The sequence below is a fragment of the Mizuhopecten yessoensis genome, unplaced genomic scaffold (assembly GCF_002113885.1).
Source record: "Mizuhopecten yessoensis strain PY_sf001 unplaced genomic scaffold, ASM211388v2 scaffold10533, whole genome shotgun sequence".
Lineage (NCBI taxonomy): Eukaryota > Metazoa > Mollusca > Bivalvia > Pectinida > Pectinidae > Mizuhopecten > Mizuhopecten yessoensis.
The window spans coordinates 269,030-287,569 of NW_018408594.1; the positions used below are offsets into that span (position 1 = coordinate 269,030).

Here is an 18,540-nt window from a genome sequence, read left to right on the forward strand (position 1 = left end):
ACTACACAGGGCTTAGGGACATTCATCTGTTACAAAGACTTTCCAGTTTCAAAAGTTCAATTATACTTATAGCTAAGCCCTTAGAATCCCGCAATTCAGGTAAGTAAAGTCTCCGGTAAAGAGTTGAGTGTGTGGTGTAGGTCTGTGTACTATAGTTTATTGGAAGTATAAGTGACCTAGACACTATATATCTCAATGACAGGCAGGGCAGTGCGATCCGTAGTTAAATGTGACAGTAAGACGCTATTACTTTTGTCATAACTGTCAGAGAAAAAATATTCTGATATCTGAGCAGGCAGGTCGATCCGCCCAAAACAAATCTGATGCGTATATTTCAAATGACAACAAGTATATCTATTCCTCGAAGCATGTAATAGAGGTATATTCACTGCGTTGCTTTGCTCACCTTTTTCGTGTTAAATAAATTAGTGCCAAACTATCGGAACGCGAATATTTATAGATTACATAAGTTATATGTATACGGAATATATTGATTTCAAAACCATTGCTAATGCGAACGTTTCCAAACTGCGATCAGTATGTAGAGCCAAAACGCGAACATTTCCATGTTTACATTATCCTGTGTTGAGTTTGAGTTTGTTACAGAAATAATTAATCCAGGGTTTCATTAAATCATGTTTTTAGACATGCATACAGTATGTAAAGGATATAAGCCGAAAACTGTCTATTATGTAAAATATTGGACAGTCTGAGGCGTTGAAGACTGTCCGATTATTTACATAATAGACAGTTTGAGGCTTATATCTTACTTAAAACATGTCCCCTATTGTATCAATTGTGATCAGTGTTTTGGTGCATTGTGATAATATTGGACAGTTTCACTATGAATCAATTACCGTGAAAGCTATTCATAACATATTGGACAGTTTTTCAACTACACTGTATACTGAGGTCAGTCATGTATATCAATCTCACTTTGCATGATTTGTATGCAACTGCATATACCAGGTATGAAATACACCCAGGTATACTGATACAATCCAAAAACAACGAAAAGCTGAAAAACTTTCCTAACAACTTACTGGATTTACCTGTCTCCGATATTAATGAGGCTCTGACTTATTTTGTAGCTGAAGTTCGAAATAAGAATGGTGAGGAGTACAGACCAAACACACTGTATGAATTAATTATATCTATACAACATTATTTTCGGCAAAATGGAAGTTTTGTGAATATTTTGGATGATACAGAGTTTGCAGGACATGTCCGTTATTTTTAACAAACTGTACAATATTAAAATATTGGACAGTTTTATGATCTTGTTGGACAGTTTTTGTAACATATTAGACAGTTATGCATATAACAGTACTCATATTCTATATAATGGACAATTATAACAATGGATGGCATCACAAGAATGTTTTAATGAACATTATTGAATTACTGTGTAAGATAGCGATTATAAACTTGGATACACGCTTGTTTATTTTGTCTTTAAACCTCTGTGACCTCCATACTCTCAGCAAGAATTGTCCTGATAAATGTTTCGTACTGTTGTACAGGTAATTGACAAAAGAAAAGGTAAACATCGACGACCATAGAAAGGAAAACTTCGAACTAAAACTAATCATGTGTAAAGGTATAACCAGTGATCAAGTTGTAAATTATATATCATATCTTATTGTTAATATCGATCGAGATTAAAATGTTCGATGTTAATGGCTCTTGATACAAGGAGCACGTTCAGTGTCCTACCTCGCATCGTCTATTGTGCAATGTATTATTAGTTATACAGTTTGTTAGTGACCTAATACGGAATTCGCCTCGCCCGATACAAGTTTCTTTTAGACACAATATTTTTCCGTATTAGGTCACTAACAAACTGTGTAACGAATTTATCCCGTCGAAGGCCCTTTGGATAAAACAAAAACCTGTTTGTTAACATTTTTGTTAACAATTCATCGTCTGTCGTCTGCACAAACCGCTTGGTCGCCATCTTGTTACAAGTTGACTCTTATGGGCAAAGAACGATAACTCTTTCGTACTCACATTAGCATACTGGATATCATGTGACGTCGTTTTAACCAATAGGACTACAGGATTTTTGCCTGAGGCGGGATAAGGTGTATTGCGCTTTGTTTCTGTTTTTCCTTTGTAGAGTTTTGAGTTCGTATTTTGTCCTTGCATCTTGACAATATTCTACATTGTTATATAANTAGAAGCGAATATTTTTTTACAGCTGATACTGTTTTTATTAACTATAGAGTAGTATTATATTGGTTTACCTGTACATGTATTCCACAGGGTGAAGTGAAACAACACAGATATTTAATAACGCATATACGTCGTCACCAACAACTGTTAGCAACCCCAGAGTAAGATAAACAAAGTAACGGATGACATACTATAAATACCCGGAAACACACAAAGGCGTAGAACGTGGGATATTGGCCAACTACATCCACTGACAAACCCTCATTTACCCCCGAACTCTATGATGGACCGTGTATGTACTTTGAGTATGTGGTTACCCGTCATTCTCACAGGTTTGTACAAAGTCATATTTTAAACAAACCCTTTTATTAAGGTGGTTTAACCAATTACTTTTAACTGCATTAGTTTGTTGAATTACTTTTAATGTATTTAAGGATAACTGAACCATCTACTTTAAACTGTAGTAGGACTGTTGAAATACTTTTTATTTATTTAAGGATAACTGAACCATCTACTTCAAACTGTAGTAGGACTGTTAAATTACTTTTAATTTATTTAAGGATAACTGAACCATCTACTTTAAACTGTAGTAGGACTGTTGAAATACTTTTTTTTTATTTAAGGATGACTGAATCATCTACTTAAAACTGTAGTAGGACTGTTGAAATACTTTTTATTTTAGGATGACTGAATCATCTACTTTAAACTGTAGTAGGACTGTTGAAATACTTTTTATTTATTTAAGGATGACTTAACCTTCTACTTTAAACTGTAGTAGGACTGTTGAAATAGTTTTTATTTATTTAAGGATAACTGAACCATCTACTTCAAACTGTAGTAGGACTGTTAAATTACTTTTAATTTATTTAAGGATAACTGAACCATCTACTTTAAACTGTAGTAGGACTGTTGAAATACTTTTTTTATTTTAGGATGACTTGACGATTTACTTTAAACTTTAGTAGGATTTTTTAAGTACATTTTTAGGATGACTCAAACATCTTATTTAAACTGTAGTAGGATTATGAAACTACATTTTTTATTTTAGGATGACTAAACGATTTACTTTAAACTGTAGTAAGACTGTTAAAATACTTCTTATTGAAGGATGACTTAACGATTTACTTTAAACTGTGGTAGGATTTTTTAAGTACATTTTTATGATGACTTAAACATCTACTTTAAACTTTAGTAGGACTGTTAAACCACATTTTATTTCAGGATAACTTAATGAACAACTTTTGACTATATTGATATTGTAAAACTCCTACTTTATTATAAAGAATGCTTAACAAACCACTTTAAGCAATATTTATATTATAATAACATATTTTAAAAATGTCGATGACTTAATTTAAGGACTTCCCACCCTTCGTAATACACATGTTTTTCTTGTCATATTTTCGTGTCGTCATTTCCGTATTGCGTATCGGGCATTCCATTACCGTGGTATAAATCATAGTAACACCGGGTAAACAATAGTACACGCGGGTGACGATGATATGTCAACACTCGATATCGAGACTTAACTTGGAAATGTGTAATCACACGTACTTGAGAAATAAAGCTTATGATACAAAGACATTAATTAACTCACGGGCAAACACTGACATACGATCAGACGATTTCAAGAAGGCCGTATACGAGGCGCATGGAATGCAGACTGATGTGTTTTGTTTACCGACCTCACCTGTACGTATCACGTGCTAACAGCAGTTCACAAGCTCTTGGTCGCTACGACTTTTGTTGTCGAGAGAGTTACGCTCTGTCAGATAAATCGGTTCACAAATGCAATTACAATAACTCTGTGAAAGTAGTGGTTTGTAAAATATCAATATCCCTATAAAATGCAAGTGCATGTGCGTATACGTAATAACGGCATACCATGCGATAGCCTATGGTTACATGTTACTATACCATGTGTAAGCATGCTATGGAATGATGTCCAAAGTGTACATGATTGAGAGTAGATTTGTTCCATAAAAGAACAGTAAATTGACAATTAAATATAGTAGTTTCATATATTTCCATCGTTTTTGGTATAGTAAAGAAAATAAGTGTCATTGTATAAATTCTATCCCTCTGCAAAAAGTTCTGATTTTTTTCAAGATAGACAACTCTCATCAGGATCAAAATTATTGTAAAATATAAAATAAATTAATTATAGACATTGTGTGTATTTGGTTCAAATTTTCACTCTTTTTGTATGAAACTATTTGTCCTGTTTGCTTTTAGCTTGTATTTAGTAACATTTATCCATACAATTTCAATAAAAAACGGTTTTTGTAACATGTTGTAGATATTTTATGATAAATGAAATATTTGTAGGGTTGATTAGCAATGTTTCTTTTCATTATTTTATTGTTGTTATAATTTTGAACAATGCCACACGCTCAAAAAATGTGAAAGTGTTGAATTTGACAAAAAATCAATTTTTCGGTATTTTTTACAAAATTATCCCCAGTTTATCGGAATGCTTAGATTTTCATAAAATTATCTCTACATAGTGACATAACCATTTTGTGAAACTTTCATTGAATTCTGCATCCTATTGCGAAAGGGTGGAGCCTCCTTAATAAACTACTTGAGACTGTTATAATATTGTATAGCTAGTATTCTGTTATAAAGGTGACTTTACTTACTACTCTTAACAGTAGTAATATTGTAAAACTCGACTTTTTAATAATAAGATGATTAAACCAGCTACTTTTCACAATAGATACATTGTTTAAAAACCTTCTTTTTTTTTTATCTGAAATGCTATAACCAACTACTTTAAACTGTAGTTATATCGTATACATACTATTTTTATGTTAAGAACAGTTAATGAACTACTATAACAATAGTAATCCTGTAAAATGCCTTAACCAACTGATTTAAACTGTCGTATGATAATTTTAGATATGTAAGTGACTTAAGCAGCTGCCTTGCTCTCACACTGTAGAAATATTGTGAAACTAATCTTTTTAAATAAAGGTGGCTTAAGCACCTCCTTTAAATTGTAGTCATATTGTTTACCAAAGTGTTTATATGAAGGTGTCTAAACTTTCTGATTTTAACCGTGCCGCATCGTTTTCTAGACCGACTTGTCCCCTGGTCAAGCTATGACTAGGGAGACAGACATCAGTTTCCGGAGACTGTATCGGAATTCATAAGACTGATCTTTTCTGAAATTTAACATGGTAATACATTTTGATATTTAATATTCAAATGTGCAATACGGTGTCTAAATCAAAAGTCCGTTACTTTAATTAGAACCGTGGGATGAGTTCTTTATTTCTGAATCCAAAAGATTAATCTTTCCGTAATTTGATATGGCGATGCACTGTGAAGTTAAGACGTGCAAAAGGGGTTAAAACAGTTTTAAAGATCTAAGTCAATGGCAGTGCTCAGGCACAAGGTGAGCTCTTGCTTACCTTGCAGTGTTCAAGTATTGTGTATAAAGTCATATCTTTAGACGAAATTAACAAAATGGGATTTGAGATAAGCAATAATACCCACGAAGCAAAGTTTAACTGACATCACGCCTAGTCATAAGCCTTTGTGACATTTTTTATGGGCAATGAAAACAATCAACTTTTTTCTAATATCATCAGGTCGTACCAAAACCATCAATAGTCTACGGTCGCTTACTTAGCAAATGGAAATAAAAATCAAATCTGCGTCTTTGAATGCAGCGAATAGCAATACCATTCTGATTGGTCAATATTTGAATTGCTGCATTTAATTTGCATAAGATTGATAGAATTACACATCATTAATATAAATATCAATGAATATATACGTACGTTGTTCACTTAATTAAGCAGCTGATAGCGTTATTTTAATTTTTAAACAGGGCTACATACAGCCGCTGCCGAATTTTTCAGGATTGATCCTTTCCGGCAGGTCATTGATTTCTCCACCTACTACGTCACGCTGTCCAACGCATCGGCAAGTACCATTTCCTGTGCCTTGCTGTGCGTCCTGACGTTCGGACAATGTCCTTACTACATATACGACGCCCGAACATCTGCATGTTACGGTCGGAAAGACAGTATAGTGTACAACAACGCTCCTGGACAACTTATTGTAATGATGAACAAAATGGTCGAAGTAGAGAACCGGCTAAAAGGTAGAACACAATTATATGACTTGATTGCTATATTTAACGCAAGTGACCTTGTATGGTTATCGCACCCGGACAATATAACAGTATAAACCGCGTTTGTAAATATTAACTAGAGAAACGGTTACTGAGCTCACATTGATATTACCCACCGCATCTTTTCTAGATATTTAAACTTTATTTGCCGGAGGTTTAATGCTCTAATCACAAATTCTTCCCCACATGCATATCTACACATGATTTACGCTGTGCCAAGTTACAAAAGAAAACCGAACGGACAGTTTAAGGAGGACTTAAAAGAATACTGTAACCGAATTAAAGTTATATCTATGGTCATAACTCAATGCAAATATATCACATCGCAAAAAACGTGCTCCGTGCATATCTATATAGGATATACATTCACTCTCTCAAATTAATAAAATTAGAGACAAAAGGTTGAGGAGCTTCACTGCTAGACGGACGGACAGGAGCTATGATGTATACTCTCCCAGACAAACACAAACTTCGTTTGCGGAGGGGCATAAATGACAAAAAGAGAATATTTGTCAGAGTGACTTAAATTTATATTTCGTCAATGTAAAGTTCATTATCCTGACTTACGTGAGGCTACATAGACCATGAACCAGCCTTAAAGTGATCGATGTCATATTGCAATGAAAGAACACTTTTTTAGAGTGTTCTTTATGTTTATTGCTAGTTAACAAGCCAAGTATGCGACACTCAATAAACAGTATTACAGACAAGAAATAAAAACCGGATAAACACAGATGAGTGGAATTACCATGACAGAAATCTAAATTTGATTGCCTAAAAAATGTTCACGTAAGATATTTAACGTACATCCGAGTCATTAACAGAACCTACCGGGACCGATGACTTCGGCATGATATTTCAGTGAAATAGCACTATAAAGTCGGCATCAGATCCGCGCTATTACAGGGAGGCAAGTACACCAACATACCCTGTCGCCAGCACACATACACACTTGCACGCTTACATAACACATATGGAGGCACGTCCTTAAATGACCTTAGATGTTAATAGGACGTTGTAATAGTGCGGATCAAATGAGGTATGGTGTTACCTCTATGAAATAGCATACAGAAGAGGGGGCATAACCCGTTGCCCTCCTCGCCTGGGGGAACGGTCAACATTAATGCCAAGCAAGGCGTTAGGAAAACAAAGGTAGTTAGAAGTAGAGATAAATATAAATATCCCAACTTTTGCAATTGGTGCAGCATATTTATTTTGATCGCTTTTGTGTCCCCAAGTAAGGGACACAACGATATAATATCCCCTCTTCAAAGTGGCTTTAGAAATAGAAGACATCTTATCAGGTTCGAGACGTTCATTCGAGAGGCTTTCGCCAAGAAAGAACACCTTGACGCCGTGTTCTTTGATCTTGAGAAGGCCTATGATACTACATGGCAGTATGGCATCATGAAAGATCTTCACGACCTTGGTGTACGTGGAAACCTTCCCAATTTTATATCTAATTACCTATCAGATAGACACTTCAAAGTCCGTGTTGGTTCAACTTTTTCTGAAACGTCTAAACAGGAAATGGGAGCCCACAGGGTGGAATCCTATCAGTCACACTGTTTGGTCTTAAAATCAATGATATAGTCAAATGTCTTGGTCAATCAACAGAAGGGTCGTTATTTGTGGATGACTTCTTGATCTGTTACAGATCTAAGAACATGCACACGATAGAACGACAACTTCAACAGAGTTTAAACAAACTACAAAATTGGGCAGACGAAAACGGCTTCAAATTCTCTAAATCCAAAACTGTGTGCATGCATTTCTGTCAAAAACGAAAAGCACACAATGACCCAAATCTAACACTCGATGGCACTAGAATTCCTGTTGTTGAACAGACTAAATTTCTCGGCCTCATTTTTGATTCGAAACTCTCTTTCATACCACATATAAAGTATCTGAAGGATAAGTGTTCCAAGGCGTTAAACATTATACGAGTCCTTTCTCATACTGATTGGGGAGCGGATCGTGAAATGCTTTTGCGCCTATACAGATCACTTATTCGAACAAAACTGGATTATGGTTCTATGGTATACGGGTCAGCGCGCAGTTCGTACCTTCAGATGCTAGATCCAATCCATAACCAAGGGCTACGTCTTGCCCTGGGAGCTTTTCGAACAACACCTGTAAAAAGCCTGTACGTGGAAGCAAATGAACCATCCCTTTATGACAGAAGAATAAAACTTTCATTACAATTTGCAACTCAATTAAAATCAAACCCTAAAAATCCTGCTTTCAACCAAGTATTCAACCCCAAATACCAAAACATATTTACGCAAAACCAAAAACTTCTGCCAACATTTGGTATCCGAATTTTGAATTTCCTGCAAGAACTCAACATAAAATTGACGGACATAGCTGAATTTAACATATCTGATGTTCCTCCGTGGACCATTCAAACCCCCGATTTTAACTTTACATTACATGAGCGAGGGAAATCAAGTGTTATGCCCGAAGAACACAAATCCTCCTTTCGGGAATGCATTTCGAATTACCCTTCTCATACACAACTTTACACCGATGGCTCCAAAGAAGGTGAGAAAGTGGCAGCAGCCTGCTGTACTGCCAATACTTGCACTTCAGTCCGACTACCAGACGGCGCCTCCATCTTTTCTGCTGAAGCATGCGCCATTGGTTTGGCCCTCGACCATATCGATGAACACCGCATTAAAAAGGCAATTATTTGTTCAGACTCTCTATCTGTCCTACAGAGTTTACAGTTACGAGATCCTAAAAACACAATCGTACAAAACCTTGCTCATCGAATATCTCGTATATTAAAAAAGTCTAAAATAACTTTACTATGGATTCCGAGCCATGTCGGAATAAAAGGCAACGAATTTGCTGACAGGGAAGCAAAAAATGCATTGAATCTCGAACAAACAAATATCAAACTACCATACACAGATTTTAAACCTTCTATTCGTACAGCCATTCAAAATGAATGGCAGAAACGCTGGTCTCTGGAGACCACCAACAAACTTTTTAAGATACAACCGAAACTTAAAACATCTATTCCCAGTCGGAAAGATCGTAGAGAGGAAGTTGTCCTCGCTCGGCTCCGCACTGGGCACACATATCCTACTCATTCGTACCTTTTAAAACGAGAAGATATACCTTCATGCCACGCATGTGACACTCCATTTACAGTGGAACATTTTTTTTAATAGAATGTTCCGATTTTAAACACATTCGTGATAACTACTTCCGACTCCCGGATATGAAAACCCTTTTCAGCTCCGTGGATTCGAAGGCATTATTTAACTATTTGAAAGACATCGGACTATTTTATAGACTCTGATGTCTTTTAACCCAACTTATCATTTTTGACGTTATATATATATCGCATATTCCATATCATCTATTCGTTATCTCTTTTATTATTTTAACCCCCCTTTTTATTTTTTATTATCTACACATACAATGCGAATGCTTTTAAAATGAACCATTTTATCTGATTTTATCTTCGCTATTCACATGTTTGTTAAAAAAAATAAAAAAAAATCACCATGGCCCTAAATGACCACAGCCGTCGATGGGCCGTTAAACATAAACAAACAAACAAACAAACAAACTTCTGATTCTGACGTCATTATTCTGACGTGTTTATTACATCACACTGTCATGTAGATCACTGTGATCATCTTTGTGTGATACACGTATGCAAAACTGGTGTTCCACTTAAATATTAATTAGGACATGTGTATCTTTCATGCGTAGAGTTGGGGAACTTTTGATTAATTTGTTTTCTTTGGCTGATTTCAGAGTTTAAATCCTGTGTCATTGAGAAATCTGGATTCCTCGTGGGCACATCCTCCTGTGTACATATCGGCAAATCGACTATGATATTTTCGCTCGCGGAGGCTTACTGTACGTCAAACTGGTTCGGAGGACGTATCTTTGAACCGAGGTCTGATACGTATAGGCTTCCTATGCTGGAGGCTGGATTCAATGGTACGTTTAAAAATCAGGATTCAAATTACTGTACTGGGTGCATTCGGCATGGTTTTTCAGTGAGGAGGCAATATAATATCACCTTAAGTCTGCACTATCGCAAGGAAACCGACATATCGACAAGCTGTCAAATCTAACTTTTGGCCTTCACATGTGGTTACTATATATCGTTTAAACCGACCTACCGACAAGTTGTCAAATCTAACTTTCGGCCTTCACAGGTGGTTACTATATATGGTTTAAACCGAAATACCGACAAGCTGTCAAATATAACTTTTGGCCTTCACATGTGGTTCCTGTATATGGTTTAAACCGACATACCGACAAGTTGTCAAATCTAACTTTTGGCTTTCATTATTTGGTTACTGTATATATGGTTTAAACCGACATACCGACAAGCTGTCAAATATAACTTTTGGCCTTCATTATGTGGTAACTGCATATGGTTTAAACCGACATACCGACAAACTGTCAAATCTAACTTTTGGCCTTCATTATGTGGTTCCTGTATATGGTTTAAACCGACATACCGACAAACTGTCCAATATAACTTTTGGCCTTCATTATGTGGTTCCTGTATATGGTTTAATCCGACATACCGACAAACTGTCCAATAGAACTTTTGGCCTTCATTATGTGGTTCCTGTATATGGTTTAGACCGACATACCGACAAGCTGTCAAATATAACTTTTGGCCTTCATTATGTTGTTCCTGTATATGGTTTAAACCGACATACCGACAAGCTGTCAAATTTAACTTTTGGCCTTCATTATGTGGTTCCTGTATATGGTTTAAAACGACATACCGTCAAGCTGTCAAATATAACTTTCGGCCTTCATTATGTGGTTCCTGTATATGGTTTAAACCGAAATACCGACAAGCTGTCAAATATAACTTTCGGCCTTCATTATGTGGTTCCTGTATATGGTTTAAACCGACATACCGACAAGCTGTCAAATCTAACTTTCGTTCTTTCGTACTTATGTTCGCTGATAATTTCGATCTCATAACCGTCGGCGAAAGAGGCTGAGACTGAAATACGGATCATATGTCATTTTACTTTATAATATGTATCTACAGACCAATATTTCAAATTATAAATATATTTAGCATTATGCCATTATCCGCGTAAATAACCCGATTCGGGTTTGTATTGTGTCTTCTTCTTTGATGACTTTGAAGTAACAAGAATTGATCTGCTGGCCCATGACAACACTTGGGACCTGTAAATATTCTGCTGGCCCATGACAACACTTGGGACCTGTATATATTCTGCTGGCCCATGACAACACTTGGGACCTGTATATATTCTGCTGGCCCATGACAACACTTGGGACCTGTATATATTCTGCTGGCCCATGACAACACTTGGGACCTGTATATATTCTGCTGGCCCATGACAACACTTGGGACCTGTATATATTCTGCTGTCCCATGACAACACTTGGGACCTGGATTTATTATACTGGCCCATGACAACACTTGGGACCTGTATATATTCTGCTGGCCCATGACAACACTTGGGACCTGTATATATTCTGCTGGCCCATGACAACACTTGGGACCTGTATATAATATGCTGGCCCATGACACCACTTGGGACCTGGATTTATTCTACTGGCCGATGACAACACTTGGGACATGTAAATGTTCTGCTGGCCCATGACAACACTTGGGAAATGTATATACTATGCTGGCCCATGACAACACTTGGGACATGTATATATTATGCTGGCCGATGAAAACCCTTAGGACCTGGATTTATTCTGCTGGCCCATGACAACACTTGGGACCTGGATTTATTCTACTGGCCCATGACAACACTTGGGACCTGTATATATTCTGCTGGCCCATGACAACACTTGGTACCTGTTTCTATTCTGCTGGCCCATGACAACACGTGGGACCTGTATATATTCTGCTGGCCCATGACAACACTTGGTACCTGTTTCTATTCTGCTGGCCCATGACAACACGAGGGACCTGTATATATTCTGCTGGTCAATGACAATACGTGGTACCTGTATCTATTCTGCTGGCCCATAACAATACTTTGGACCTGTTTCTATTCTGCTGGCCCATGACAACATTTTGGACCTGTATATATTCTGCCGGCCCATGACAACACTTGGGAGCTGTATATATTCTGCTTGGCCCATGACAACACTTGGTACCTGTTTCTATTCTGCTGGCCCATGACAACACGTGGGACCTGTATATATTCTGCTGGCCCATGACAACACTTGGGACCTGTATATAATCTGCTTGCCCATGACAACAAGTGGGACCTGTATATATTATGCTGGTCCATGACAACACTTGGGACATGTATATATTTTGCTGGCCTATGACACCACTTTGGACCTGTAAATATTCTGCTGGCCCATGACAACACTTTGGACATGTATTTATTCTGCTGGACCATGACAACACTTGGGACCTGTATATATTCTGCTGGCCCATGACAACACTTGGGACCTGTATATATTCTGTTATCCCATGACAACACTTGGGACCTGGATTTATTCTACTGGCCCATGACAACACTTGGGACTTGTATATATTCTGCTGGCCCATGACAACACTAGGGACCAGTATATATTCTGCTGGTCAATGACAACACGTGGGACCTGTATATATTCTGCTGGCCCATGACAACACGTGGAACCTGTATATATTCTGCTGGCCCGTGACAACACTTGGGACCTGTATATATTATGCTGGCCCATGACACCACTTGGTACCTGGATTTATTCTACTGGCCAATGACAACATTTGGGACCTGTATCTATTCTGCTCGCCCATGACAACACTTGGGACCTGGATTTATTCTACTGGCCCATGACAACACTTGGGACCTTTACAAATTCTGCTGTCCCATGACAACACTTGGGAACTGGATTTATTCTACTGGCCCATGACAACACTTGGGACCTGTATATATTCTGCTGGCCCATGACAACACTAAGGACCTGTAGATATTATGCTGGCCCATGACAACACTAGGGACCTGTATATATTCTGCTGGTCAATGACAACACGTGGTCCCTGTATCTATTCTGCTGGCCCATAACAATACTTTGGACCTGTATCTATTCTGCTGGCCCATGACAACATTTTGGACCTGTATATATTCTGCTGGCCCATGACAACACTTGGGAGCTGTATATATTCTGCTGGCCCATGACAACACTTGGTACCTGTTTCTATTCTGCTGGCCTATGACAACACGTGGGACCTGTACATATTCTGCTGGCCCATGACAACACTTGTGACCTGTATATAATCTGCTGGCCCATGACAACACTTGGGACCTGTATATATTCTGCTGGCCCATGACAACAAGTGGGACCTGTATATATTATGCTGGCCGATGAAAACACTTAGGACCTGGATTTATTCTGCTGGCCCATGATAACACTTGGGACCTGTATCTATTCTGCTCGCCCATGACAACACGTGGGACCTGGATTTATTCTACTGGCCCATGACAACACTTGGGACCTTTACAAATTCTGCTGTCCCATGACAACACTTGGGAACTGGATTTATTCTACTGGCCCATGACAACACTTGGGACCTGTATATATTCTGCTGGCCCATGACAACACTAGGGACCTGTATATATTCTGCTGGCCCATGACAACACTTGGGACCTGTATATATTCTGCTGGCCCATGACAACACTTGGGACCTGTATATATTCTGCTGGCCCATGACAACACTTGGGACCTGTATATATTATGCTTGCCCATGACAACACTAGGGACCTGTATATATTCTGCTGGTCAATGACAACACGTGGTCCCTGTATCTATTCTGCTGGCCCATAACAATACTTTGGACCTGTATCTATTCTGCTGGCCCATGACAACATTTTGGACCTGTATATATTCTGCTGGCCCATGACAACACTTGGGACCTGTATATATTCTGCTGGCCCATGACAACACTTGGGACCTGTATATATTCTGCTGGCCCATGACAACACTTGGGACCTGTATATATTCTGCTGGCCCATGACAACACTTGGGACCTGTATATATTCTGCTGGCCCATGACAACACTTGGGACCTGTATATATTCTGCTGGCCCATGACAACACTTGGGACCTGTATATATTCTGCTGGCCCATGACAACACTTGGGACCTGTATATATTCTGCTGGCCCATGACAACACTTGGGACCTGTATATATTCTGCTGGCCCATGACAACACTTGGGACCTGTATATATTCTGCTGTCCCTTGACAACACTTGGGACCTGGATTTATTCTGCTGGTCAATGACAACACGTCGGACCTGTATATATTCTGATGGCCCATGACGACACGTCGGACCTGTTTATATTCTGCTGGCCCATGACACCACTTAGGACCTGTATTTATTCTACTGGTCCATGACATCACTTGGGACATGCATATATTATGCTGGCCCATGACAACACTTGGGACCTGTATCTATTCTGCTGGCCGATAACAACACTTGGGACTTGGATTTATTCTGCTGGCCCATGACAACACTTGGGACGTTTATATATTCTGCTGTCCCATGACGACACTTGGGACCTGGATTTATTCTCCTGGTCCATGACAACACTTGGGACCTGTGTATATTCTGCTGGCCCATGACAACACTAGGGACATGTATATATTCTGCTGGCCCATGACAACACGTGGGACCTGTATATATTCTGCTGGCCCATGACAACACGTGGTACCTGTATGTATTCTGCTGGCCCATTACAACACGTGGGACCTGGATTTATTATTACTTCCCTGACCTTTTTGTTTTAGATTTGACAGTTTGTTAGTAAGCCGTTTTCATGTTACATATATAAGTCCTTGTGATGGTTGAATATTTAAGAACAAAAAACAAGAGTTTCTTCGACTTCCCTAGCGCTTTCTCCTCTTTAATGGTTTATCATGTGAACTGTTTATTCATGTTGACAGGACAACAACACACCACAGAAAGTGATGACGTCACAATACAACCTACCACACTTGACACAAAATTAACAATGCACCTTAATGTCAACATTTGAGGACCATCAAAGATGGTGTTACAGAAATAGATACATGTATATATAGTTACAGGCAGGAGAATAGCAACAGAATTGTTCACATACACTTTCTCATTATTCATGCATCGATCTGTGCTGTTAGAACAATTTAAACCAGGTTTTAATATTTCGATTTAGTTTAAACATATTTTATTGCTTCTAAATTCAAGCAAGAGGATTGGTCACAAGTTATGACAACTTATAAAAGCCCTCTCCTCAACAATTGTACTACAACAATGTGACATTGACAATAGACATATATGTACATTTTCTATACCATAAAACGAATTTGAAAATCAGAAAAAGGAAAGAAGAAACAGGTTGAAGGTGCAGGGAAATCACATGAATATCATATATAGAATTTCTGATCAGTCATATAACGATTAACATTGATTCTTTTGACTCTCGCTGTACAATGTCTTCCGTAGCTTGACATATAGGAATTTCATGGAACTTATCCTTTGTACAAGAATGTATATGCTTATTAACAGTTAAAAATCTTAGATGTTCACTTTTTGTCTGTTTTCTCTAAAGTGTCATACGTTGACGTAATTCACAACTAGTTTGACTAATGTAAAATTCAGAACAATTTGCACAGATCATTGCATAAACAACATTCCGAGATCTACAGTTCATATTAGCTTTTATTTTATTTTTATTTCCATTTTTGAATGTAAATTCTTTTCCTTCAACAATAATACTACAAACACCATATAATGGTTTGTTACATTTCGACACACATACATTTTGTTTAGACCCAATAAATTTAGAAGTACACAATAATCTTTTCAAATTTTTATGTTGTCTTTTACAGTTTATGCTTTTCTTATTGCAAAGGATTTTCCCCAAACGTTCATCTGTCTTCATTAAGTTTTCATAGCTTTTGATAATTGGAAACGCATTAAAGTTACACTTGTAAGTAGAAACAAACGGTATTATTTCACACTTTTATTTGTTGAACAAGCAGATGACCCTTGTCCGTGTCCTCTACGGGTCCACCTACAATTGGTCTAAATTTCAAATCGCTTGGCCATTTTACATCAATGATATCAAATTTCTGTTTTTCAATAGCTTCTGCTATGATAGAACTTCTTTGAATTTTAGGACGGCCGTAAAAGGAGCAAGTCTTACTTTCAAAATCTGTTTAAAATCCTTTTCTTCATCAAATAAACTGTTGCAATGTTGATGAACAAGATTATCAATCATTTCCTTTGTTTCGTTATCATTTCTGAAATCTTTTCACAATAAAAATCGCTGTCCATAATAATTACTGTACCACCTTTATCGGCCCCTTCGATGACAATAGTTTCATCGTCCGTTAAAGAATATATTGCTTTACGCTGCTTATGTGAAACGTTACTTTTGGTTTGTTTACACAATAACGGATATTTCTTTAAACCTTCAATGGGTTTTTTCCAGAAAGGAATTAGCACTTTTTGTTGGATTCCTATTAGATTTATTTCGAACTAAAGGTTCAGCTTTATTTTCCGATTCGCTCATTTAATCTTAATCTGCGGCAAAATTGTAAAATAAAAGTTGTGAGTTCTTTTTCATTTTGTTTAGGAGTAGAGCAAAATGTTATATCCTTTTTCAAAATACTTATCTCATCATCATTAAAAATTCTCTGTGATATATTTTTTACCTGAGGTTCATTATTGGTACGAGAGTCACAATTATTTACCGTCTGCCCAGTAGATTTGTGCTTCCTCATTTCCCGCCTCCTTTGTATTTTTGGCGTCGATCATCCAGAAAAGACTGTGAATTGTTGGAACTCTTCAGTGATGACTTTCCTATGTAGGTTATACCTTGCTTCACAAATGGTAATTTTAATGCTGTTTCATCTATGGAAGAAGTTGATTGCCGGTTTGAAGATTGTCCTTTATTAGGTTGACTTGGGGTCTTTTTATGAGGTATATATATAAACAGAAACGGTATAACCTGTTAAATACAGTCACAAAGTATTTCAAATGACCATGAAATATCCTCATTTGATCTCCATTTGATACAAGTTCGATTATCCTTTTATACAAAACGAACGATTAATTCTTCTCTTTAATTGTTGAACGTGTATGACCGGGACAAGTTCCTGTGCAATAACAGATGTTTCCACTTGGTTGTCGTTAACACAAAAGAGGCAGAGGTCATTCGAGCAAATAAAAGGTAGATACAATGTTTTAAAGGAAATGAAATCAAATGAACTAAGAAGTAACAGACAAACGTCAACTGGGACAGTAACCTAGGCTACGGTTAGTTGTTTCTTTATGCACAGACCAACAACTTTTAAAAAGGTTGGAATTGAAAAGATTTCTACTATTTCTGAATTTTAGAATTGAGATTTGTTATATTATTATTAAAAATTGCTCGTACGGGTACTGTAAATGGTTTGTGGCTTGCGAGAAATATTTCCACTTGTTCCGTTTACAATGAATATAGCAAACACTCTATTCCACAGATAACGGCAACAACTTCTGGATCGGTCTTGGTTATAAGCCATCTGATCATGTGTACCGCTGGAACAGTGATGGACAGGAGGCCCTCTACACAGACTGGTGTATCTCTCCTTGCTATGATTCCCCGCAACAACCAGATCATCCGGAATCAGAGTTTTGCGCCTCTATCGGGTACTTCAAGTCCGTTGCTTTTGGATGGTGGGACCGTGACTGCGGTTCGAAACACCGACCAATGTGTGAGATTTTTGTGTGATTAATACTTTCACATTTAATCTTGAAAAAGTTTGACTTATTCAGGTTACTGATTTATTTCCAGTTTAATTTGACACCGGAAAATGGTAATACTTTGATATCTGACATTTATTTGTATATCTGCAGCAAAAAAATCCCTTGACGACATAAGTTATATTTAGTGGACAATTTGAAAATATTCTCAGTTGGAACAATGACTTTACATTATATGACACTGCTAACATGTATTAGATTATCGCTGGAAACTACATAAAAAATGATGTGTTTCTCAATGACACGGCTAAAATATATTCAACTCAAATCCTATCGATATGGAACTACGAAATTGTATTATTTGACGAAGGGGATTTATATTTAGATGAACCCGGTAGATTATTTTCAGTTGACAATGGGAAATTATATATTTAATATGAAAAAAAATCAATATTTATGTGAGACTTTTGATAAATTTATGTGTATTGCTGAGAAACTTAGGTGAAAATGGAAAATGATA

General features: G+C 37.3%; 1 protein-coding gene across 1 annotated transcript; it reads left to right on the forward strand.

The window, feature by feature from the left end:
- Positions 1-2,441: 2,441 nt before the first annotated feature.
- LOC110461018 lies at positions 2,442-18,280 on the forward strand. Its single transcript, XM_021514286.1, has 4 exons — positions 2,442-2,507; positions 6,014-6,289; positions 10,094-10,282; positions 17,798-18,280. Exons 1-4 carry the CDS (start codon positions 2,456-2,458, stop codon positions 18,046-18,048), a joined length of 768 nt encoding a protein of 255 aa, XP_021369961.1. The 5' UTR covers positions 2,442-2,455; the 3' UTR covers positions 18,049-18,280.
- The last annotated feature ends 260 nt before the right edge of the window (positions 18,281-18,540 follow it).